This window comes from Canis lupus, chromosome 7 (genome assembly GCF_003254725.2).
Source record: "Canis lupus dingo isolate Sandy chromosome 7, ASM325472v2, whole genome shotgun sequence".
NCBI classification, from domain to species: domain Eukaryota; kingdom Metazoa; phylum Chordata; class Mammalia; order Carnivora; family Canidae; genus Canis; species Canis lupus.
In genome coordinates this window covers 18,861,334-18,887,884 of record NC_064249.1, presented here as the reverse complement: position 1 = coordinate 18,887,884, position 26,551 = coordinate 18,861,334, and the positions used below count along the sequence as shown (strand labels likewise).

The window sequence follows — 26,551 nt, the reverse complement described above, 5'->3', positions numbered from 1 at the left end:
TGACTTCAGCTACTTAAACTTTCAGAAAGTCCCTTTCATAGTTTGGAAATTATTCAACTGCTCAGACATACTTTTACTCAAGCGTTTCCTATAGTGCTTAGTGTTTCCAATACAGTGGCCATATTTAACAACGTATTGTTTTAGTGACTGAAAAAATAAATGAATAGATCATGGAAAAGAATTATATATATAAAATGCTTCCCACTTCTTCCAAAAGCTGTGGAAGGGCTTATGATAAAGGTGTTCTCTTCCTAATGTTTCCGGTAGGTTGATTACCACTTAGGTATTGGATATTTTACTGAGATTTAAAGAAATATTAAATGATTATGAGGGAACAAACATAAGTAAGGAACAACTGACCGCAAGCACATCTGAAAGAAAGGAGAGGATGATCCATCCGTGTCAATGCAAGTCCCGAGACAGTGACAAGGTACAGAGGACAACAGTGACAGTAAAAATATCCCTTTAAGCATGTGCAGGCAAAACCCACCAAAAAACTACCACCCATTCAAGAAAGCTTAAGAGAGGAACAAGGCAAACAATATTCATTGTTACCACATACTGACTCAGAAATGGAATCAGAAGTGAGATCCCTGAGAGCTCCACTGATCCAAATAATGCCTGTGCATAGTAAGTCCTGGGGACCTAGACTATCTGTCATGTCTACAGAGCATATGGAGAAATGGTCAATAACATGGAGATCAAATTTTATTTTATTTATTTATTTTTAAAGAGTTTATGCATTTATTTGAGGAACAGAAAGGGAGAGAGCAAAAAGAGGGAGAAACAGGCTCCCCCACTCAGCATGGGGCTCCATCCCAGGACCCTGAACTGAAGTCAAATGCTTAACTGACTGAGCCACTCAGGAACCCTGAGACAAGATTTTATTTTATTTTTAAAAGATTTTATTTATTTATTCATGAGACACACACACACACACACACACACACACACACACACAGAGGTAGAGACACAGGCAGAAGGAAGAGAAGCAGGCTCCAATGCAGGGAGCCGGCGCAAGACTCGAACCCAGGAATCCAGGATCATGCTCTGAGCCAAAGGCAGATGTTCAACTGCTGAGCCACCCAGGTGTCCCAAGATTTTAAAATACACTAACAGTGCTGAGTAAAATAAAATCACTCAGTTGTGAAAAAATATGAATAACCATGTTAAAATTACTTGTATCAGCCAACATCATTTGCTTCGGTTTGTGCTTTCCATTACATATATGGTATCTGCAAGGAGGGAGATTTGGTTCAGAATTTTCATACCTCTAAAGCATGAGGTTATCTCTGGGTGTTTTTGAAATGTTGAAATGCTATTAATCATTTAATGTGTTTCTTTGTCCCATAATTGCTCATGTCAATGATTTTAATCAATTGTTGAAGGAAAAACCCCTCCTATATGTAATTGTTCTTTCCATGACTTCCATGTTGCCAAGGCCAATGAATATTTATGGGTCCTTATCTAACTGACCTCTCACCGGCATTAAACAAATTGTCCACTCCCTTTTTCTTGAAACACTCTCCTCTCCTAGCCTTCATCTGGCTTTCCTCTAACATCTCTGCCGGCTCCTTTGTATTTCAGCATCCTCTCTTTTCTCAGACTTTTAAACAATGCAGAGTTCTGGGTCTTTGTCCTTAGCTTTTTTTTTCTGTCCAAATTCTGACCCAGTCTTGTGGACTGAAATACACTGATAACTTCCAAATTTATATCTTACACTATACTTCTCCCTTGAGCTCTGAATCCATCAATAGTCAACTCAATTTGATATCTCCACTAGGATTTCTAATATGTTCCCGTATCTCATAGGATCTATCAGAAATCATGTTTTCCTTCCTCCAAAGCCAGTTCCTCCCCTTGCGTTCCCCCATGGCACTATTACCTACTCATTAGCTCAAGCCCAAAGCCCAGGAAACATCATTAATTCCTCTCTTTTCCTGACCTCCCAAATCTGATTCATCAGTCATCCTGGCAGTTACACCTCCAGAAGTATCTTAAATCCATCACGTTTTTTTCCATTTACCCCTGCAACTTACACAGCCACTCTCACTCCTAGCCAGGCTGTAGCATCTTGCCAAGAGGACCTGAATAATTCCTCCAGCTCTAGTCTTGCCCCTTCTCTAAACCAACACCTACAGAGCAGCAAAAGAGATCTTCCTAAACCCAAATAAGCATCTTGGTTGAACCCTTAAAGGGCTTCCCACTGCATAGAGAAGAAAATATAACCTTTGCGTGGTCCTTCTGACCCTCCATGCATTGATCCACCTTCTTTTCTGACTTTCTTCACATTTTGCCAACCTTCTCCTTTTCCACCACTCTCTACCACACTGGCATGCTTCTTTTCTTACTCTTTCCTGTCGTGGGGTCATGGCTCATGATGTCCTCTCTCCGTTGGATAGTCTGCCACCTTTGTATGGCTCATCCTAGCTCAGCATTCAGGTCTCAGCCTAAATGGTACCCTTTCAGAGAAGTCATCTCTTTCCCCTTCCCCTTCCCCTTCTCCTTCTCCTCCTCCACCTCCTTCTAAATGGTACCCTTCAGAGAAGCCGTCTTCGTTTTCCTCTTCTTCTTCTCCTTCTTTTTAATTGTTGTATTTATTTACTCATGAGAGATACACAGAGGGAGGCAGAGACATAGGCAGAGGGAGAAGCAGGCTTCCTGCAGGGAGCCTGATGTGGGACTCGATCCCTGGACCCCAGGATCATGACCTGAGCCAAAGGCAGATGCTCAACCATTGAGTCACCTAGGTGTCCCAGAAGCCTACTTCTTAAAGCCTACTTTAACCACTAATGTAAAGTGGTCCCCACATTTCCCCCATTATTCTCCATCTTAGCCTTTTTTTTCCTGCTTAGCATGTGTCAGAATTTGGAATTATTTAATTTATTTGGTAATTTAGTTTTTTTCTTTCTGGATACCATAAGGGAAGGATCATGTCTGTAATGTTCAATGTATTTCCACTTATTATTCCAATAAATATTTGTTGAGAAAATGTTAAAAATATAAAGAAACTAGATTTATAACGTGCAGTTAAGTAAGCCTTACCTTAGTAATTTACCATAGGAAAATCACACTATAAGGAAATTCAACATCAGCTAATGGAAATTCAGAAACTCAGAACCTACTTCCAGGTCACTTTTTCATTCACAAAAACAATGCACGCAAGATATCAATATTATGTCAAGAAAATAATAGTCAAATATGAAAAGACCTTCCTTTATCTACAGAATAATTTTTCCCATCAAGTTTGTTAACTACTACATTTTCTTTGTTTTATGATTTTTTATTTATGATTTTTAAAAATGTATGATTTGTTTTTTAAGTTGACATTACAATCTAGTGTTTCATATTGTATCCAATGTGGTATTATAAAGATGATGTTTTAAAAATTGCCTTAAAAAATAAAATAAAATAAAAATAAAAATTGCCTTAAATATGTACTACAATGAAACAGTACCATATGAAGTTCATAGAAATCCAAAATAAAACGAGATGCCTCAGTTTTCTTATTTAAACAATGAACAACCCCCCCCAAACATTACATTTTCTTCTTCATAAGGGTAATAGGAAAACACGTTATATAATGTAAACTAAGAATGTTGAGAACTATGGCAGCATTGTTATTTTAGATAGATGAATTTTGATATACATTGTCATGAGCATCTTTGCAATGAAGACATAGAAATTTATTATTTAGGTACCTTGAACATTTAATTTGATTTTGCCTAAGGCTGTGCCAGCTGGATTCTGAGCCACACACATGTAAGTGCCAGCATCTTCTCTGACAGCTCTGGAGATCTGCAAGCCACCATTAGGAAGAACTGCATGACTTTTGCCTACATCAGTTATGAAAGCACAGTGAGAAGAATTTTTATTAAAAGCTTTCATTAAAAAAATCATACTGACTTATGAATCATAAAACACTGATTTGCTGTAATTTTCTTGATAGAAACAGTGTACCTGAAGTGATAACATTGATGCCTTCTTTTTGCCAAGTAATGAAAGGACTCGGTGTCCCTGTTGCTTCACAAGGTAATAAAATGGGATTGTTTACAATGACGTCTAGCTCACTTGGCTGAGGCTGAATGACTGGAGGCTCTATAAGAACCAACAGAAAAAGCAATGGCAGAAAAAGCAAAGTTAGCGGCAGAAATGTCTAAAAGTAGCCATGAAGTTAAACAGGCCCAGATTTGTATTTCCAAATTGTTAGTGATCTGATTGTCCAAGGGAAAAGAGAATATTGGCCATATTACATATTTTGAGTCTTGCTACTGTAGGAAGTTTCCATTAGAAGAACCCCATTAGAAGACTAGAAGCAACAACAGATTATAGAAGTTCAAGAAAAAAAAAATAATTTAGGGATTGTTTTGTGTGATTTTTCATTTTTTTTATTGGATAATACCTATTAGTCTTTCATATCCCCAAGATATTACTGTGGTTCGTAGCTCTAGACAGTACATTCTTTCAAGAATAAACATGACTTGAAGAAAAAACAAACTTTTAATGAATTAAGTAACCTTTCATACCCTGGACATAAAGGGTCACATGTCGATGTGCAGAACCAGCTGCATTCCTGGCGATACACGTATATCTTCCAGCATGGTTTAACTGAGTCGCAAATATTTCAATTGCTCCTAAAAAGGAAAAAAGTTTTATGCACAGTGTGTCCATTTTTCTGCAACCATTTTCCTGGTTTGATAAACTAGGTCTCTCTGATTTTGTTTTTTCATCCTCATAGCACAGTGGTGCTTGGCTTATACTCATACTTGTACACCCTGAAGGGCCTAACACAGTGCCTTTTAATCATTATTAATAGCTTTCTTTAGGCAAAATTTACATGCCATAAGATTCACCCACTTAAATGTACAATTTAATAATTTTTAGTATATTTATAGAGTTGTGCAACTATCACAATCTAATCTTGAGAACATTTCTATTATCCCTTTAAAAAGAAATCTATTCCATTTATAGTCACTTCTCATTCTCATCAGCCCTAGCCCCTCACAAACACTAATTTCTTCTTATTCTCCATATATTTACATTTGCTGAACATTGCATGCAGATGCAATCATACAGATGTTCTTTGTGTTTGACTTCTTTCACCGTGAGCACAGGTTTTGAGTTTCGTCTGTTGTAGCATGTGCCAATATTTTTGTTCCATTTTATTGATAGAGAATTTGATTGTGTGGATTATCCACATTTTGTTTATTCTTTTATCTGTTGATGGACATTTGGATTGTTTACAGCAATATTGTGAATAATGCTGTATGAACATTTCCATACAAGTCTTCATGTGGACATATGTTTTCATTTTTCCGGTTAGATGCCTAGGAATGGAGCTGCTGGGTCACATGGTAACTCTTGTTTAATATTTTGAGAAAGTTCCAACCTGTTCTCTTAATACAATACCTTGTGCTGAAGGGTAATTTCTAGTTTATGCTTTTAATTGCTACCAATCAAAATCTATACACATTTTGAGACAGCCAAAATACTTGGCTTGGAAAACTAAGTTCTACCCTGTGAACAATCTTCCATTATTTCCCTTCTATCGAAAAAATAAACAAACTCCCTTAAAATAATATGCACAGATGCATAAAGCCCCAGGAGGATGTTAGTTACTACTTTAGTTTATCTTTAGTGTACTTTTCCAAGTGAACTACCTTTTTCATTTAGGTGAATTATTTTTTTCTCTTTCAATACATAAATTTTATAAATGATGGCTACTACCACTCTCAAAAATTATCCATCTTAGCACTTATCACCTAGCCTTACCTGCTCAGTTATAAAAACCTTGAGAACAAGAATCCTCCTAATTTTATATCCTCAGAAACTCAGTGGAGTATATAACTTATTTTAGGAATTATATGTTTGTTGAATGAATGGAGGTTCTTTTTGGCCAATGGAAAGAGTGTGGTTCACTCAAAGGCAACCAGTGAATTTGTGAAACCTCAAGGTTAGTAAATATGCACATAAAATTCCAGTGATCATGCTTATTACATTCCATTATCATTGCTTCCAGATTTTTTCCCTCTCCCTTAGTTTAGTTCCCCTTCCTACTCTAACTGTACTTTTTTTTCCAGATGTGTAGGTCTAGGAATGAAAATGTATTTTATTTTGGTGCAACAAAAGGCCAGGTAAGGCCATCCATTAATAATTAATCTAATCATAGATGTGTAATTACCTGAGCTTGGTCTTACCTGAGGAAAGAATTCTATAACCATCTCCCCTGGGAAGTAGTCTTATCCCATTTTTTGTCCAGTGAATTGAGGGAAATGGAACTCCTGAAGCAGTGCAGGTAATTATTGTTGGGGCATGTTTGGTTACTAGGAGGTCCGTAGGCTCATCAGCTATGGAAGGTGGAACTACAACAATAATAACAATAGTAAGAAAGTACACATTTCCAACCCTTTCAGATTTCCAAGCCTCATCATAGTAAATGGAGAAGGAAACTCTCCTGTGGATTAGTGGAATAATGAAATGTATCATTATAAGAGCTACCAATCTACATACTAAGCCAGTTGTACCTTGGACAGTGAGATCCACAGTCCTCTGATCCTCTCCGGCATCATTTGTCACGGTGCACTCATAGGTTGCAGTGTCATCCACAGAAGGTGAAATAATTACTAGTGAACCTGAAGAAAGGAGCCTAGAAGAAAGATTTCAAAGCAATGATGTATCATATATCAGTTTCCATAAATGTTGGCTCAATACGGTACCATATTCTGAATTGAGGAAAATGGAATTCTTTCCTTGTGTTAAAATAAGGAATCTTTCTGATAGTTCATGTGTCAGACTTTTTTTTTTTAATATGGGCAATGGATTAATAGAGCTTCAACTGAGATTTACAGGAAACAGCTGGGTAGAAGAATTGTTTGATGAGGGAATCTTGCGTTTTCTGATTGCTTATATCATGATCAACCTTGCTGTCTTAAAAGTGAAATACAGTAAAATGAGCATATTGATGATAGCCAGTGTTTACTGAGCATTGAATACATTCTGGCACCATCTCAACTGCTTCACATAAATGATCTCTAAATTTCAGAATAACTTTGCAGATCGGTATTTGATTATTTCCATTGACAGACAAATAATTACAAATCCATCTGTCCTACATATTGCCTTACTTCACATGTTTCCTTACGTGTATAAGTCTTTTCCCTAACTTTTAACCAATTCGAAACTAAAGTTATCTGGACACTTCAATTGTTCAAGAGATTTAGTAAATATACATATGTTATTCAAAGTAAATCTCAATAACTATTTCTTACTTCAAAGTGTGCACTAGTAGAACAAAAATGATTTAATTCAACGGGAATACATTTGACATGCTTTTTAATTCAATGGTAATGAACATTTTCTACATAATGTATACCTTCAAGTCATTAGACTCTCAGTACCCAAAGATTAAAATGTTGAGAAAGAGAGAGCAAAATCAGAATTTCAAGGGAAAAACTTCTAGTTTCCTATTTCCTGATGTATAAGAATTGATTATTGTCAAAGTACATTTACAAGAATATTTGTTTTTAGTATTTATGGCAATTCCTTTGACAAGATACCTGTTAACTTAATTGAGATACAAGAAATGATACTCATTTAAACATCAGAAATTCCTAGTGATTAAAAGGTTAGTTTTTAAAAAACATATGTTGTCATATTATGAACTACTGGAAGTAAAGCCAGAGGAATGCAAAAAATTAGAGGAAATGATGTTTTTCCTCCTCACACATGCTACCAAAATACCTAAGTTATTTCAAGGTTCAGAATTTCATTTTTATTCTACAGCTAAAGATGGTATTATTTTTACAAAGTATTCTTCCCTTATATCAAATATTTTCATTCTTTGTTTTTATAAAATTCCAAAAGGTGCTGAAAAAAATAAAGCAGAATAGGAATCTAACCTTGTATCTACAAGGTAGATATCTTGTATCTCTGACCATCAGCTTATCAACAGAAAAGTTGAAGCAATAATTCATAAAAAGCTTTTAGGTTGAGAAACTAATTCCACATTAGGAAAAATATATACTCTCTAGATACTAGCTAATTCTCCATACTTTATATATATATATATATATATATATATATATATATACACACACACACACTGTCCCCACTGATAGGAAATAATTTTTTAAAAAATCATGTTTTTAAATAATAGGTAGGATTTTCAGTTAAATTATTCCTTACCTGTATGAATTCTGATTTTGATCCACATTAAGAAGATGCCCATTTTTCTTCCATTTGATCGATGGTTTTGGTATCCCAGCAGCCTCACAAGCCAGAGTAGTTTGAACATTTACTGTTACAGTTATGTTGGTAGGACCCAGAGCAATGGATGGAGGAACTAAAACAAAGTCAGCAAATAAGAGGGAAAGACATTCAGCAGATAGTATGCCATCTGTAATATTTCTGCCAGAGTGTAATTAATCACTGGTAACTTGCTCCGTAGTTGCAAACACAATAAGGCTCTGTGAATTTAGTGCTGTGATGCTGCTAGCCACAATGAGGAGAAACATGGGTCTTGACCATTTACAAGAGTGTGGTACCTTTACATTGCCCTGGAGATCTATATGATCTCACGGGTTTCAGCTATCAAAGGACATTTAACCCAAAGATTAGATGCTGTTCATACAAGTATATTTACCGTGGACCTGTAAATCTATTCGCCTGCGGTCTGTTCCAGCAGCATTGGTAGCCATACACAAATATCGCCCAGTATCTGTGACATGTGCTGACTGGATATGAAGGAATCCATTTTCCAAGATGGAGTATCTACAAGAAAGATCACAGGCAAAGTTCCTGGAATCAACCTTTTCTGATTATTTGCATTTTGACTGAAAGTATTTTTTTTTAAGTTTTAAAACCAGAGTTTTATTTTTTTATTATTTTATTTACATTCAATTAATTAACATATAGTGTATCATTAGTTTCAGAAGTAGAGTGCAGTTATTCATCAGTTGCATATAACATCCAGTGCTCATTACATCATGTGCCTTCCTTAATGTCCATCAGCCAGTTACCCCATACGCCCACCTATTTCCTCTGACTGAAAGTATTTTTTTTTAAATTTTATTTATTTATGATAGGCACACAGTGAGGGAGAGAGAGAGGCAGAGACACAGGCAGAGGGAGAAGCAGGCTCCATGCACCGGGAGCCCGACGTGGGATTCGATCCCGGGTCTCCAGGATCACGCCCTGGGCCAAAGGCAGGCGCTAAACCGCTGCGCCACCCAGGGATCCCCTGACTGAAAGTATTTTTAAAAGACTTAGTTAAATCCATTTTTAGTCTTTTTCCTGTTTTAGAAATTTGCAATACCCTTGGTGGAAAAAAGGGGTATCCCACAAAGGTGCATAGCAGATAGACTTATGATCTTGGGTGAATTACAATCATTATGCTCTGGCTATGAGCCTTAGGATTATGCTTTAAAAATAGCATTAGTTTGGTTCTCATATTAAGATGAAGAAACTAATATTAAATGTAACAAGACTAAAATTATACACTGGAAAAAAAAGATTTAGGAATTTCTATTTCAGTTATTACAGTATTTTTCATCCTTTTCTAGAACTGTTACCTTGCATGACTTGCAGATAGAACAGCTCCATCCTTTCTCCACGTTATCCGTGGGGCTGGCACACCCTCAGCAAGGCATTCCAATACAGCTGACATATTTAAGTGAATGACAACACTCTGGGGGCCACTCTTTATGTTTGGAGGAACTGCACAAGAGATGCATGTGGAAAACTTCATTCATATTAACAACATAGCCTGAGCTAAGACTCTGAAGAGGTAATAACAAGGTTAGCTTTGAGTCAACTGTGTAGCTTTGCCTACAGCTAATTCAGGTTAGTATAAACAGAATTGGGGTTTAATTCCTAAGGTCTTATTCAAGATCCTTAGTGTTTAAAAATAAAGCACAGGTGGGGGGAAGGAGGTTTTAAATCCTTGATATGGTGTGTGAAATTTGGCTTTGTAGGAGAGACGCTTGAATAAAAATCAGCTCTGGTCTGATGCAAATTAAAGATGATATTTCTTATTTCTCTTTGGCCAAATAATGGTCTGAGAATGTTAACACTGGAACAACTTCACTTTAAATAAAGAACAGAAAGTGGGCTGTTCTAATGAAAAGCACATCTGTGATTAATCATGCAAGTCTCAGAGCATGTATTTTATTAAGCATTGAGTTCATATGGGAATAGAAAACTTGAATTTTAATTTTAGTATTAGAGATATTAGTTGTGCGGGTCGCCCAATATCCTGTAAAGTTTCATATATTAAAAAACCAAAGAGACTGTTTTGGGGAAAAGACTGTATTATCTTTCCAAATATTGGCAAATTTTAATGTTCAGATTTTAGATTTAAGAGAATCATAGTCCTGTGTCAGTCTTGGTCTAGTAATATATACTCAAACATCAACATCAATAAAGGTGAACTAAATAGTGAAGCACTTGTCATCCAGAGATTTAGTGTGACTTTCTCAATGGCTCTTATCTGAATGACACAAATTGTCAGGATATACTGATAACAACTGGACATATATTATCCTCTAAGATAATGTATCTTTACTTTTTTTTGAAATATGGTTTGAATATAGCCATAATACAAATACTACCTGTTGTCTTTTTCAAAAAATAAGATAACTACCAAAATTCACTGAGTGTGCCCACAAGAAACAAAAATGTTATCATTTATTTGAATGCCCTTGACTAAATTCTTAAATTGTGAAACGATTATTAATTTTTCTTACCATTTACAGTGAGAATAAATTCCCTTGTAGTCTTTCCTGCAATGTTGCTGGCTACACAAGTATAATTGGCTGTATCATTTAGATCTGCATTATTAACTTGCAAGTATCTCCCTCCAGATAGGATTCGTACTCGAGGTGTTGCCTGGATTCAGCAAGTAAAATTTACGATTAAGATGTTAGGAAAATATAATAAAATACTTTTTAACATCAAAAAGTAAGTATAGCAAGCTGTGGCTTGCCTGTCTTCCACTATGCTTTGTCTGCAACCCCTAGCATTATCCTGGGATCAAAACCCCTAGGGAACTATTTCTGGGAGTGTACTTAAGGCAAAGGCACAATCAAATATTCCCAGTTCTCCAAGCCACAATGATCCAGATACTCAAGAATGAGCAGGTAACTCAAGCTGGGCCCCTGAGAGCCCTCTGCAGGACACTGTTATAAGTGTTGGGGAATAAGACATGCTCTTTTTATTGGTATCAGGTAAGTGACGATGACATAGTCTGGTGGAAGTCTTATCACCATGTATGGACAGCTCTGAATATAAAACAAAGCAAGCAGAGTTGAGAGTCAGAGAAAAAAACAACATCGATGCTTGATTACATGAGGAGAACCTCTAGTAATACCTAAAACCTAAATTCACTAATCACTGTAGGTAATAAATGCCTTTAAAAAAATTTAAGCTGCTTTGAGTTTGAGTTCTGTCACTTACAACTGAAAGCTCCATGACTAATAAATTGACTTTGCTTATAGGAAATAATGATCCTTTAACAGTTTAAAAATAATTAAATAAATGATTTTAGTCTACACATATTTGTTAAGCATTTATTTTGTGCCCAGGCACATAATCAAGAATTATGAAAATATAGAGACCATGAAACCTAATCTTTGCTATTAAGTTCATTACGGAAAATAGATGTAAACAATTAGTCTTGTATAAATTAAGATTCATGATGTTCATAATCATTAAGAAATGCCAGGTAGCATAGAAGACTGATATTTTCTGGTTGAACCAAAGAAAGAACTACTTCAGGGAGAACCTAAATAAGATTTTTCTGCCATATGGGCTCTGTCCCAGATAGATGCACAGTTGATGTTCAAACTGCAGGGGTCCATTTACGTGTGGATTTCTTTCAATACATACAATGCAGTACTGTAAATGTATTTTCTCTTCCTTATGATTTTGATAATGATGTTTTATTTTTTCTAGCTTACTTTATTGTAAAAATAGAATATATAGTATATATAATATACAAAATATATGTTGATCAACTATGTTATTGGTAAAGCATTGGGTCAACAATAGATCATTAGTAAAATTCTGGGAGAGTCCAAAGTTATATGCCGATTTCCGACTGTGTGTGATGGGGATCAGTGCCTCTAACCTCCCTGCTATTCAAGGGCCAACTGTATATTTCTAATGAAAAAAGTTGGTCATACTAAAATATGCAGTCCAGCTCTATTCATTTTATGAGATCATGTATTTTCTCTAGGCCTTTCTTTCCTTTTCTTTTCTTTGTTTATTTATTTGAGGGAAAAAGAGCACAAGCAGGAGAGGCAGAGGGAGAAGCAGACTTCCCTTCTGAGCAGAGAGTCCATCCTGGAGCTGGATCCCGGGATCCTGGGATCATGACCTGAGCTGCAAGCAGATGTTTAACTAACTGAGCCACCCTGGTGTCCATGTCTAGGCCTTTCGTTGCCATAGGGGCTCTTAGTGATAGAATTTTATTGCCTCTGACGATAATAAGTGATTTCTTAAACATATAGGTTAAGTTCTATAAAACATGTATGTGTACCCTTTTTATATGGGTATAGCAGGGTTTTAGGCTAATAAAAAATTTCAGAGTTGATTTTTTAAAGGTTTTTGTTTCACCTTTGAGTTCTGCTAACTCATCAAGTCTCACTAACATTTTCTCTGGTTCTCTTCTCATTGGCCACCAGTGAGTCTTCCAAATCTGACCTCCTCCTTCAGATAGAATCTTATTCTCAGCTGATGTTCTTGTTTCCTACTCCATGCAGAAAACCAAAGCCCCGTTCCTGCAGTTCTCTTTTCCTCCCATCTTACATGTGAATACAACTTTCCTATTTTTCCATCTCTGTAGAAAAGGTTAGCCATTCTGTCCAAGGCCAACCTCTTCACCTGTGACCAGGGGCCCATTCCTTCTCTGTCGAACACACGTTATCCTATAAACTTCTCTTTCTCACTACAATATCTCTTTAGTCTCTTTCTTTCAGTAAATTAAACATAGAAAATCTCTTTTACATTTCAAGAATAGTTCATAATTATTTCCATTCCCTCTTCTCTCTTAACTCCCCCAACTACTGTAACCTATCTTTTCCTTTGATCACTCTATTGAAGAACCATTGTTCTGATCTTGAACCACTTCTTTGTATTGTCAAAACCAAGACACAACTTAATTTATATCTTAACGGACTCTGTTAACCACACCTTCTCTTTTTCTTGGCTTTTAGTACACCAGTGTTTCCTATTCTTAATTCTATCTCTTTGAGTCCTCCTTCTCAGTTCTGGTCTTCTTTTCTTTTTCCATTGCTCACATGATAATTATTAGTGTTGCCTTATGCTCTATTCTCATTTACAGGTTATCTTACACTTTATGCTTCCTGGTCAACTTCATACAAACCTATGGTCATACCAGGGAGGACTATCAAGTTGAAGACATTTTTGATGAAATAGGGGCCCATATTTCTTAGGTCTTTTTAAAATCTCCACTTGGATAATATATTGGTAATTCACATTCAAAATATCTCAAACTGAACTCATCTATTTTTTAATAACTGTTGAACTCACCCTGTCCCAGTACTAACATCACATGGTCATAGCAGGGATTAGTCTAAGCTTCTCTATCATCAACATTCACTCAGTCTTTATCTGAACACCTATTAGTTTTTATTTTTATTTTTAAGAGAGAGGGAGAGTGCATATGTATGCAAGCAGTGATTAGGGAGGGAGAGAGGGAGAGAGAATCTCAAGCAGATTCCACACTGAATATGGAGCCCATTGTGGGGTTTAGTCCTATGGCCCTGAGATCATGGCCATGAGCCAAATACTTAACTGACTATACCACCTAGGCACCCCTGAACACCTAATAGTTTTGAGTGAAACATGGGAAATAAAACAATGGAGAAAAAGTCAGAATATGAAAGATTTTGTGAGCTAAGTGGGGTTAGCACCTACCATTATACAAGGGTACAATAAATAGAAAAACTGAGGCACAGGAAGTTTAAGTGATAACCATAATTTAGCATGTAACTAACTGTTAGAATCCAGTCTGGTTTTGGTCCTTTGGTATGGTTTGGTGATGGTAGAAGTCCTTCTGCTTCAGGTGTTAGGGGATTTAATCTCCCTTTATAATTAGGCACAGTGTAACACAGTAGGTTATATTAATAGGATGAGGAAGATCAAAAGGGGAAAAAAGGCATAAGTAACTAGTAGGATAAGAACAATCCAAGCATTCAAAATCAAGGCTTTGAGCCAACCCTAAAAGGCTATTTAGGATCCTGGGCTGTGACACTCTGTGGCAGCACATAGATATCACATGACCATGGGAAGCTTTAGAGAGCCAGTCCTACATTCCTGGTATCCAAGGGTATCACTTAGTTCCTGGGGGTCCCTCCTCAGCTGAGTCCCAGTTTATTCCAGAAAAATTTAGTATGAATTTGCCCACGAAACTTGGCAGGACAGATCAGTTCTTCTGATGATTTCTTCTCCCTCAATTAAAGAAATAGCTGAGTATTTCAAATCATTTTAATCCACAGACTCCAGGAGATACATACTTGGGCCAAATTACAGTGTCTGAATGAAAATACCTGTCTTTTGACCCATAACTAGTTAATAACTGCCCAAGAAGAGAAGAGAAAAGAAGGGTGATTAAAAGACCCTATGCCCACTCCTTCAATGTTGAATAACAGTAGCCTGTTATTGTTTGGTTTTGTCTACCCTCTTTGGTAAAGATTCTACAGCTGATTTTTTTTCTCAAAATGGGTGTGTGGAACTTAGCAAGACTTACCTGTAACCGTTCTCCATTTTTAAGCCAAGTGATTACAGGTGGGGGCACTGCATCTGATTTGCATTCCAATGTCACTTGTCTGTTCCGTAACACGGTGAAATCCTGGGACTCATCCATTCCAGCAATATTCGGGGGCGCTAGGTATGAGAACAAACATGTCAGAGGCTTTCAAGAAGCAAGATATAAAAATGACCTGAATTATCTTAGATTTTCAACAAATGTTGCTTCTGTTATATAAAATAAAAGGCATAAACTTAAAACATTACATGTTCAATTTGTGGTACAAATGATTATAGGTAGTGACTTTTTAAAAATGAATGAAAGGATAAGTAATATAATCACTTTATTATAATCATTTAACAGGTAAAGAAACCAAGGGTCAAAGAAAAGATTTCTTGTTCAGGTTCCACACTTGCCAATAATTTTCTCTGAACATCAGATTTGAAAACTAAATCAGGGTCTGTCCATAATATACAGAAATGTATATACTTTCGTAATATTTAGAAATGTGAGTATTTTTTAATGCGACTTTCTTTTAATACAGAATTTACATGTCAATTAATGGCAGGTCTAATTTGTGTTAGGTCTGGTGGGGAGAGGGGGACATCTAAATTCAGACAATTTACACTGCCTAGTCATCTAGGCTATGACAATGAAATAAGTATCTTCTGTTTGGTTTTTTAATGTTCCTTCCCATTAAGAGTAATTCCTATCTCTGAGTTGAAATAATACTGGGTTGAGTCTAATGGGCCCACCTTTTCTAGAAGTTAACTTGGCTATAAATTTCAGATCCTTAAATGCGTACGTGTGTATGTGTATTCAAGCAAGTGTACTTACAGAAATTTACCGAAACAAAAGAATTAAGAGAACAGACCAATATTTATGTACAAAGATGTCTATAACAGTATTGCTTATACTGGTGAAAATACAAAGACAGCTTAAATATCCAAAATAGGGAATAGATTAAATAAATGATGGTGTATTCAAAAAAAGGAATACTAGCCATCACTAAAAAATATAAAAACATGTTTTTTGACATGAAAGCATGTTCATCAAACCACTAAGAGTTGAAAAACAAGTTTGATAGTATATGTTGTATGATACATTTCTGTGAAAAAACATTTGTATGCAAAAGAGCCTTTGTGTAATGATACTGGATGACTTATATTTTCTTCTTTATAGTAATTTATATTGTATGATTTTATTTTATTTATTTATTTAAAAAAATTTTTTTTATTTATTTATGATAGTCACAGAGAGAGAAAGAGAGAGAGGCAGAGACATAGGCAGAGGGAGAAGCAGGCTCCATGCACAGGGAGCCCGATGTGGGATTCGATCCTGGGTCTCCAGGATCGCGCCCTGGGCCAAAGGCAGGCGCTAAACCGCTGCGCCACCCAGGGATCCCTATATTGTATGATTTTAAATAAAGAACTATAAATTGTACAGGAACAAAATGAGTAAGTCAAAAAGTCCAATGAGTATTTCCAAAAAAGCACTTGGTCAGCCAAATATAAGAATCAGATTTGTCAAATACATATTTCCTTATATATATGAATGTATCTTATGATGTGCTATGGAGTTGCCCCATGTTCCATAAATTACAGCTTCTAATTAGGTATTAGCATATGATAGATTGCAGGAGATTTTGCCAAATTTACCATGCACTCTCACTAAATATTCTTTATCATCATCTCCTGCAGTACTGGATGCCAGACATGTATATCTTCCTGTATCCTCCACCTGCAAAATCCAAATAAGTGAAAAATACAGCGTTAACACGTCAGTTTTAGTGATGAGAATAAGTATTCACTAGAATGAATATAAAGTTTCACATAAAACAAGATATTAAGATAGCACAACAATTAAAATTTAATAAATGGTTTTTTAACAATAGTGATAATAATGAGCATCTCTATGCAAAACAATGTTTTAAGAGGGTTCAGTATTTTCAGTATTTTAAATATACTTAACATGCAAACCTTTTGAGATCAATGATCTCAGAAGAAGCAGAGATATATAGATCCTAGCACCAGAGGTGAAACACTAGACACACCATGTTTATTGAGCAAATAAGTATTTATGGACTTCCATGGTAGACTTAAAAGTTCCACTGGGACCTTTCTCAAGAAAATGAAATACAATTTATTACGCAAACAAATGAAATAAAATACCAGGGTATTTAAATAAAGTACATTAATACCACATTTTGAATCCTTTGGTAAACATGGTGAAGTAAGAGCTATATTATATAATTTGGCTGTAAATAGTGTCACACTGACAGCATAATCTACTATTATCTGACTAAAACCAGAAACATTTCTTTAAAAACCCTGTGCATAGTTTCCACTAAAAGTGTTAGTCTTCTTTCATATGTTTGACATTGTGTAGACATGTAGACACAGCCCATGCTTATGTACACATAAATTATACTCTGGAAAACAGATGATCTTACTTCTGTGAAAAATGCATTTTGGAAAAGCAGAAAAATCCTGTTTTCATTTATTTTACTACATGAACATTCCTAGAATATTGTGAATTTTTAAATTCTTATATTAAAAACTGACTTTATAGGTTATGGAAAAATTTTTAGTTGCCTGCAAAAACTCCTTTGAAAAAATTTAAGACTAGTATGTTTGCAAAAATACATACAACTTTAAGAAAAATGACACTCGCATAGTCCTTCAATTAAGAATTTAAAATGATATACTGCTGCCTACAGAATAATTTTTGCATTTCACATCATATGTCTAAAGCCTTTAAAAATCAACTTTTCTCTATCAACTCACTTTATTCCCAATTAGTATTGCCCCCTTCGCTTGTTTTGACTTAACGAAACTTGAACCATCACTCACTTCTACTCTTAAATATTGCCTCCTTCAATAAATATTTCCTGACAATTTGTGCTCTTCTGGATGCCTACAGTCACCATTTGTAGCTGTATTTTCTAAACTGTGTTCTGTTTATAGGGTATCAAAAAAGTTATAGGTAATCAGATTTCTCTAGAGTAGTATTTTGCAGAATTGCTGACATGCACTACAGCTTACAAAGGAGAGGAAGGTATAGTATATAAAGTTTTCCAATTTTAATTGGTCACAGAATTTCCCCCATTAGAGTAACTCACAGAGCTAGTGTTTGATGGAAGATATATTAGGAACGCCTGTCTCTACCACACAATTTGGAATTTGCAAAGCTTCTCTTATGTGTCAGACATCACTGTATGTTACAGATACATACACAAAAAGACGAAGTTCAAATAAGTGAAATACAATGTAATAAGTGAAATATAATATTATAAGGTATAAAATGCTCTTAAAACACATAGGAGCAGAGGAGCCAAGATCAGTCTTGGGATTGATAATTTTAATTTTCTACTTCTAAAATGTCTTAAATGGTCTTCTTACTGTTTTTTTGCCCCCTAATTTTATCATACGTGTAGTTTTATATTCCCCAGACAACTGGAAACTTCTCAAAGGTTGAGACATGTTTTATGTATTATGTTTGTATTCTCCACAATAGCTAGCATATGGGGGGGGGTCACCATCTAATACTCGATGGGATCTTTGTCTCCTGTTGTTAAACCCAACTATATGTTTCCTTTTAAGACCCGTGATGTGGCCTTAATCTTCCCTTTACATTTTATTTATCATTATTCTTTTGTCTTTTAATTCTATTCCACATAGTTTCCTGTCTCCTTATGTTACAGAATTCTTTGGCTCCATTTTTATCTGTTGAAATTATAACATTCAAGGGTTTTCATTCAGTAAGTGGTTTGACAGCTTAACTTGCGTTTTCTCTGAGTTATTGCAATATTTGATGAGGAGAAAGGAGAAGAATGAAGGCATGTTCTCCTTGATATTAGAAACAAGGAATGTGCTGAGTTCTGCTGGTTAGGATTTTGAAGAAGATGTAGGATTGAGACTCGGCTCTATCACTGAACAATGGTATTTGGCAGGCAAGTACTCGATCTCTCTGTGCCTCTATCTGGTTGTGTAGAATGGAGATAAAGACTGCCTCACAGAGTTGTCATCAGTCACCCATATGATCGAACCCAGAGCTGAACACAGGATGGACACAGCAGACAATTCATAGTCCTTAGCTCTCTTTTTCCAGCTCCCTTTCCTTCCTCTTTCCTCAATGAAAATGCATACAGAATATAATTAAATAATTTGTTATGTCCATGTTTAAAGGGATGATGATTATCACAACAATAGCAGCAGGAAAAAACATTCTAGCTCTATTCAACATTACTCCATGCCTGTGGCACTAGTCTAAGCATATCATGTTAGATGATCTTAATTTAAATCCTCAAATGGGGGGGATCCCTGGGTGGCGCAGTGGTTTGGTGCCTGCCTTTGGCCCAGGGCGGGATCCTGGAGACTCGGGATCGAGTCCCCCATCAGGCTCCCGGTGCATGGAGCCTGCTTCTCTCTCTGCCTATGTCTCTGCCTCTCTCTCTCTCTCTGTGACTATAATAAATAAATAAATAAATAAATAAATAAATAAATAAATAAATAAATAAAAATATTTAAATCCTCAAATGTAGGAGTTAGGTATTATTACTATTTTTATCCCAAAGTTACAGATGAGGTATTAGGGATCAGATGGAGAATATCTGGAATATTACTACAGATTCTGTTAGTAAAACAGAAGATTGTTATAATAAGACATCCCAGATATACTTCTCTTTAATATGTTTATGTTTCTGATGAGTTTCCTTAAACACAAACTAAAAGAACAATTTTACTGAATTGATTGTTTGAAAAGTTGTGTCTCTTCAGATTTTTATGTCTGCTAGTTCATTTTGGAGATCAAAATTGTTCTTTGAAGCCTCATATGTATGTGGAATTGCTTTTTGCCAGTTCTGTAAAGGGCTACAGGGCACAGATTAAGAGCTTAGGAATTACTCACAGCACTGTAAAAATCTTGCACAAATTAAAGTATCTTGCTTTCTTCTAGGTTTAATATATTTCTACTGCTCCTTTTTAGTTATACTCTGTGTCTACCCAGGCATGCATACCCTAGAACCGATCTACCTTTGTTAAAGTTACAGAAAGGGATCTGTAGTACATTTGGATTCAAAAACATAATTTCTCCATTTCACCATTATTAGCAAGTAAGAAGTGTAACCCAGGATAAAATCATTTTTTAAAAATTTTGACACTTACCTGAGCACTAGATAGTCGAAGGACCTCTCCACCTCCAAGAGTCTGTATCTGATCTGTCTGTGGGAGGGGGCGTCCATCCTTCATCCAGGTAATTTTAGGAGTTGGGATTCCAGAAGCCAAGCAGGTAAGTTCAAGTGGATTATTAACAATCACTGATATCTCTACAGGTTCTTCAGATCCATTTATATGAGGTGGTTCTATTTAAAGGGAATTAAAGACAACAACAAAATAAACTTGCTGTTTGATAAAGTACTGCTGATTAGAAAAATTTTAAAGAAAATTCATTTCAAATTTATGTTCATATAATACAAATGGATTAAAACAAAGATACCAAAATAATAATTCCTAGACGTTATTACCATTTGTCACTGGCACTATTTTAAAAGGGACGACTCATGTCTATAATAGATCATGAAGTAAATGGCAATCTGGTCCAAGGCAATTATAGCTTAGCAAGTGGGATTCAGATAATTAGAGCAGTCTCACCTAACTGCAAAGATTGGAGAACAACTAAAATTAAACTTATCTTGAATCCTTTTTTAAAGAGAGCTATTTCCACATAGAAGCATGTTTTTGTACCTTCTAAACATCTATCATTTCTATAAAAGCAATAGGCAAATGCTGTGGAATTTTGCTATCATCTTTTCCACGTAGAACTTTAAGAGGAAACAATGACTAAGCAGAAGAAAAAAATAGTTACATTTGGAGACTATTTCTGCATAAAACACATTTGTTATGTCTGGGCAGAAATAATTTCCTTTTTTGTTATTTATACTTCTAAATTACCTTTCTCAAGAGGATGTTAAAGAGTCTAAACACTTGGAAGAAACATTAAGGTTCCTTAGTCCAACTACTCTCAAGTTTAAGAATCCCTTAAAAATAGTCTTTCCATACAACGATCATTCAAGTTTTCTATGAACATTTCCAGCTTACTATTTCACAAGGCAGCCAAAATAGCTGTTGGACAGCTCCAAGGATTAGACTTTTTTCTTTTCTTCTTCTTTTTTTTTTTTTTTAAATCAGGCACATTGTTTGGAACAGAGATTCATAGCAGATAATTAAAGATTTTTAAAAAGTCATTGCTACTACAATGTGTACTATAGCTGTTGGTATTATTATTAAAACCTGTTTACTAAAAAAAAAAATTTCCACCTATGGTCATTTTTTCTTTCTACAGAAAGACAATATATTAAATCTATACTCCTTTTCAGATTATAATTAAGGAGTCAGAGTTTCTTAACTACTGACCCACATGACCTTTTTTTTACTTTCATCCATCTTATGTATTGCTGTCAAAATCCATTTTCTTATGTGCATTTTTGAGTGACCCAAGATTTCTTGCTTAAAGGATTTCAGTGTTTCCATGTTGCTTATTGAATGAAATAAAAACTCTTCATCATGGCTTCCGAACCTTCTGCAATATGGTCTTTATTTATCTTTATAACATTATGTATCTTTAATATATTTACATGTAACCTAGGCTTCAAATTAGACCACTTCTTTTGCTCAACATGCCAGTCTTTTCTTGCTCTATGACTTTACTAATGCTATTCCTTCTACAGGAACAATTCCTATAGTCCCATCTCCTAACTGAGCATGTTCAAATACTATCAAGGTCACATTAATATCATTAAACTCATTTGTAAAAACCATAAGTCCTTTCTTGATTCTCTCAACACTAACAATAAATTTTTCTCCCTTATTTTAATTTCAAAAGTATGTTGTCTTATCACTCAAAAGCACTTATCTGATTCACCATTTGTCTACACTTAATTCTTTTCTTTTTTTCCCTTTAAATATTTTATTTATTTATTTATTTGAGAAAGAGAGAGAGAGAGCGAGCATGTGCACAAGCAAGGGAGGAGCAGAGGCAGTGGGAGAAGTAGACTCCCTGCTGAGCTGGTAGCCCAACAAGGGACTCGATCCCAGACCCTGAGATAATGACCTGAGCCGAAAGCAGACACTTAACCAACTGGACCACCCAGGTCCAGTCAATTCTTTATTCCTTTCACTTACTGGTTACTTACCATGTTTTAGTCACTGTGGATACAAAGATTAATTAGGCCTTTATCCTCAAAGCTTGTAGTCACTAGATTTAAAACAATAGCAGCAGCAATAATAGAAAGAGCATGTTCCCACCTGACTCAAACCCCCAGTCATCAAGTCTTACAGATATTAAGTGACTACAAAGTATTTTATTCTGTGTGTTATCCATATGTCTTATACTTCGGACAGGGTAGGAGATGTACAAACTCTAATGACTCTAGAACTTATGTTTTTGGCTTATATCTCTCTTCTAATCTTGAGATCTATAAATCCAATTATCAAATTAACATCTCCAGTGGAATATTTTTTTTTTAAGATTTTATTTATGTATTCATGAGAGGCAGAGAGAGAGAGACAGAGAATGAGAGAGAGAGAGAGGGAGAGAGAGAGGCAGAGACACAGACAGAGGGAGAAAAGGGCTCCATGCAGGGAGCCCTACATGGGTCTGGATCCCAGGTATCCAGGATCAGCCCTGGGCCAAAGGTGGCGCTATATCGCTGAGCCACCCAAGCTGCCCTCCCGTGGAATATTTGGACATTACTTCAATTTCAACATTACTTCAGTTTCAATTTCAACATGTATTCAGACTGAAACTGTTTTTTTATTCCTCAAAACTGGTCCTTTTCCACCATTTCTTACATTTATGTGATGGATCTACCAAGCATTCAGTCGCATAAGCCAGAGTCATCCTTGATATTTCCTTCATCACTGTCCTGTATCCAAATCATCATGTAAGTCCTAATACTTCTACCTGCAATTATTTCTTTTTTTTTGCAATTATTTCTAAACACATTTTTTCCTTTCACCTCCATTACTAATCTGAGTTACAATACTATTTACTTAGACTAACATCATCTATTTCCTGCCTTTAGGCACCCATCAATATTATCTGTTTGTTTCTTTCAGACCCCAATCTTGTTGGGGCTGTCATTATGCTAAAAACTACATTTCCTAGTCTCTGTGTAGATGGAAGATGGAATGGTATGTGAAGATTTCGATCAATGAGTTATAAATGGAAGTGGTTTTGTGGAACTTCTAGTAAAGTCCCTAGAGGGCAACTCTTTACCCTTCCTCTTTTTTCTGCTCTGTTGTTACATCTAGTGATGCTGGGGGTGATCAGACAATGCATGATTACTGACCCACAATGATGTGAAGGTCAAGAGAACTGTAAATATCTGAACTAGTTCACCAATGCAACCACTGCCTACTCCAAACATCTCACTTAGCAAGAAAAACAAAAGTTATTTGGTCAAGCTGCCAAACTTAGATTCTGCTGTTTACAGCCAAACACAATTCCTGATAATACATGAGTCTCTCAGAATCTCCTCTTGTCCTTTCGCAAGTAGCTCTCCACTTTGTAGTTAGAGTGGTCTTTTCAAAGTGTAATTCTACTCGCAGCATTCCACTTACTAGAACTTTTAATGGTTTCCCATTGTTCTAGGATAAAAACCAAATTTTTAATGCGGTCAACAAAGCTCTTCATAGCCTGGACCCTATTAAAATCTCTTAGCTTTATTTTGTATGAGCTTTTTACTTATTTTTAATATTCTATAGTTACATTGGACTTTTCGCAATCACTAATACATCATGACACCTTCCACCATGTGGATAACATTAAGCTATGAATAGCACTTCCCAGGTTAGGATGGTTACTTTCACATTTGGAGTGTAGCATTGGTCCAAGTGCAGAGTTTTTCAGGTTTTAATGGAATTAGCTTTCAACAGATGCTGAAATGCTGAAACTTCTCATCTTTCTGCTGAGCCAATTTTCAAATCTGCTTTCAGAAAATCATATTTCAGAAAATATGCCAAGACCTTCCCTGCAGCTAGGAAGATTGTTCTTTGCTAACACTATGCTAACACATATCATAGTTATTTTCATCCTCAGGTTTCTACATCCAGAAATGCACTAGGCTGTGATTCTGCTGCTGGGTTCTTGAATTCCTAGGGAAGCATGCTCTTCTCCCTTTCCCACTGCCACATGTTGGCCCAGGTCATGTCACATATATAGCAGGTATTCAGCAATTATTTGTTATATGATGTCTAGAAACATGTCTGGCACATAATGTGTAGCCAGTAATTAATACTTAGTATGTGAATACAAGATCATATACATGTCATCTCTTGTTGTTCCCAATACTCTGTAAATTGGCATACTGGAGTTTGTTAATCTGTCCTTCCTTACCAAAACACACTTTTTTTCTGTCTTTTGTTTCTAAGTACCCTGGAGTACTGCCTCAGCTACAACCCTTCATTCTCAGGAACACTCATGTACATCACTGTCTCTTCGCTGTTTACATAGTATTTTGCCTCCCTCTACAGTTAAAACTTCAGCGAGCAAGTATCTAATTCCAACCAATTCAATCCATCGAATAAACATCATTTGTCAAATGCCGTGCTGAATCCTGGGAATATAGCAATAAGTAATGTGAGTACAGCCCGTCACAGAGCTTAACTTAAGGATGAAGCAGACTTTCAAAGTTACATAAATGGGAACTCCTGGGTGGCTTAGCGATTGAGCGCCTGCCTTTGGCTCAGGGCTTGATCTGGGATTCCCAGGATCAAGTCCCACATTGGGCTCCTTGCATGCAGCCTGCTACTCCTCCCTCTGCCTCTGTCTCCTCTCTTTCTGTGTCTCTCATGAATAAATAAATAAAATCTCAAAAAAAAATAAGGTTATACAAATGATTAAATTGGTATAGGTATTATGAGAAAGATTACAGCGGATCCTAAAACATACCTAGCCTCTTGTCAAAATTATTGCTCATCGTGAGGTACATTTTGTTCTGAGGAGCCTGAGGTTTTCATTGTAGTGAAAAAACAAACAAAACTATAAAAAAATTAATTATTGAAATCATTCACCTCATTCATCATTTCTCTCCCAAAGTCAATTTTTTTTTACTTCAAGTAAAAGATGTGTTTTAGCTTTATAGTATCTGTTTGCAGGTAGAACACTGAGATACATATTTCAAATATTTGTTTTAATGCACACAAGAGTAAATGGAACTAGACTATTTGAAATGACTATTATAACTATCATCTATAGATTGGATCATGTGAAAAGACTGAAATAACATAAAATAGTATAAATATCGTGGTTTTCCATTAAATTGCTACTTATCAAGAGTTTTAATTCTTGAAAAAACTTAAAAAATCTACTTATCAATTGGTTGTATGACTTGTTAATGAGTAATGTTTTAGAAGTAGAAGTTTTCATCTTTTAGGTAAGAAGCAAACTAATTTAAATTTAACATGTTTCAGATAAGAATAAAACTATGTAAATTAAAAAACAGAGATATGAAATACAACAAAGTTTTTATAGATTTTGTCCCCTTAGCAAGTGATTCTAAGAATTACACTTATTTACTAAATCTTTATTGGCACTTGTTTCCCAATTATTGAATATTTACATACCCAAGACCTTCAGGATAAAGTGTTTGTTGACTTCTCCAGCTTCATTTGAGGCAATGCAGATGTACCTTCCCGAATCTTCAGTCTCTGCATTGAGGAGCTGAAGAACCATTCCTTGAGTGCTTATTGTCAGACGGGTATTAAGACCCAGAGGCTGCCCATCTTTAAGCCAGGACATCCTGGGAGTTGGGGTTCCATCTGTAAAGCACCTCATGGAGGTAGAACTACCCTTGACAATTGTGATCTCCTCTGTTCCCATAGAATTGTCCAGATTTGGTGGCACTATATAGAAAACAAAACAGGTAAAATTTATACATCTGTTGTAATTTGAGACCAATTTAGATTAAAATTTTATTTTTATTTTTTTATTTTGAAATTTTTTTAAATTGTTCAGTTAGTTCTGTAGTGTTTCTATGATCTACTAAAATATAGATTTATAATAGCATAAGAATAATTGCTGGCTTTTTATAAAAGCAGGTATTAGATAGGCTAATAATTAATCTTCCAAAATATTAGCAATGAAACCTCAGGATTGTTTTCTTGTAGGACATACAAACACAAAATTTAAATGTACTTTAAGTTTTGGCCATTTTTTAACTTCTTAGGTTGTCTCTTTATTTGTTACAATGCACATTCTACTTTCAGAAGTATCCTTTCAACTGCTGTATGTGAAATACCTAAAATAATACCAATTTCTAGACTAAGTTTTATGTAATCCCACAAAATTCACTTGTAGTCTATAGTAAATAGTTACTTAACTGTTCTGAGATGTTCTTGGGGATTTAGGAATTTGGACCAGTAAACCTTAGTATTTTAGAAATGGAATGTTTTCAGTTGTCTACACACACACACACACACACACACACACACATGCAGATATTCATTCATATTTTAAATACTCTAAATGAGCCATTAATATTATTAGAAAACACTCTGAACTTTCTCTTTGTATGAAAAGACTGGTCTTTGCATCTGGATTGGAATGCTATTTTTAAAAATTTAGATTTGACTTAAGGCAAAATTCCAGGTTTGAAGAGTATTTTGAAAAATAGATAATATGTTCCAAAACATATGGACCCCTTGGGAGAAAACACATTCATTCTTAGTTAGCAAGATCTTATTTTACCAATATTTTCCTGTTATGTCAACATCTAAATATAAG

At 35.5% G+C, this 26,551-nt stretch overlaps 1 protein-coding gene across 1 annotated transcript in view; it reads right to left on the bottom strand.

Moving 5' to 3' along the window:
- The window catches only part of HMCN1 (hemicentin 1), a 456,859-nt gene that overhangs the window by 61,920 nt on the left and 368,388 nt on the right, over positions 1-26,551 (bottom strand). Inside the window, 13 exon segments of the mRNA XM_025430103.3 lie at positions 3,702-3,836; positions 3,961-4,098; positions 4,527-4,634; positions 6,198-6,362; positions 6,525-6,646; positions 8,185-8,341; positions 8,642-8,769; positions 9,570-9,714; positions 10,743-10,884; positions 14,768-14,904; positions 16,426-16,507; positions 19,933-20,129; positions 25,393-25,671. Of these exon segments, the coding sequence (XP_025285888.3) occupies positions 3,702-3,836; positions 3,961-4,098; positions 4,527-4,634; positions 6,198-6,362; positions 6,525-6,646; positions 8,185-8,341; positions 8,642-8,769; positions 9,570-9,714; positions 10,743-10,884; positions 14,768-14,904; positions 16,426-16,507; positions 19,933-20,129; positions 25,393-25,671 (1,935 nt within the window).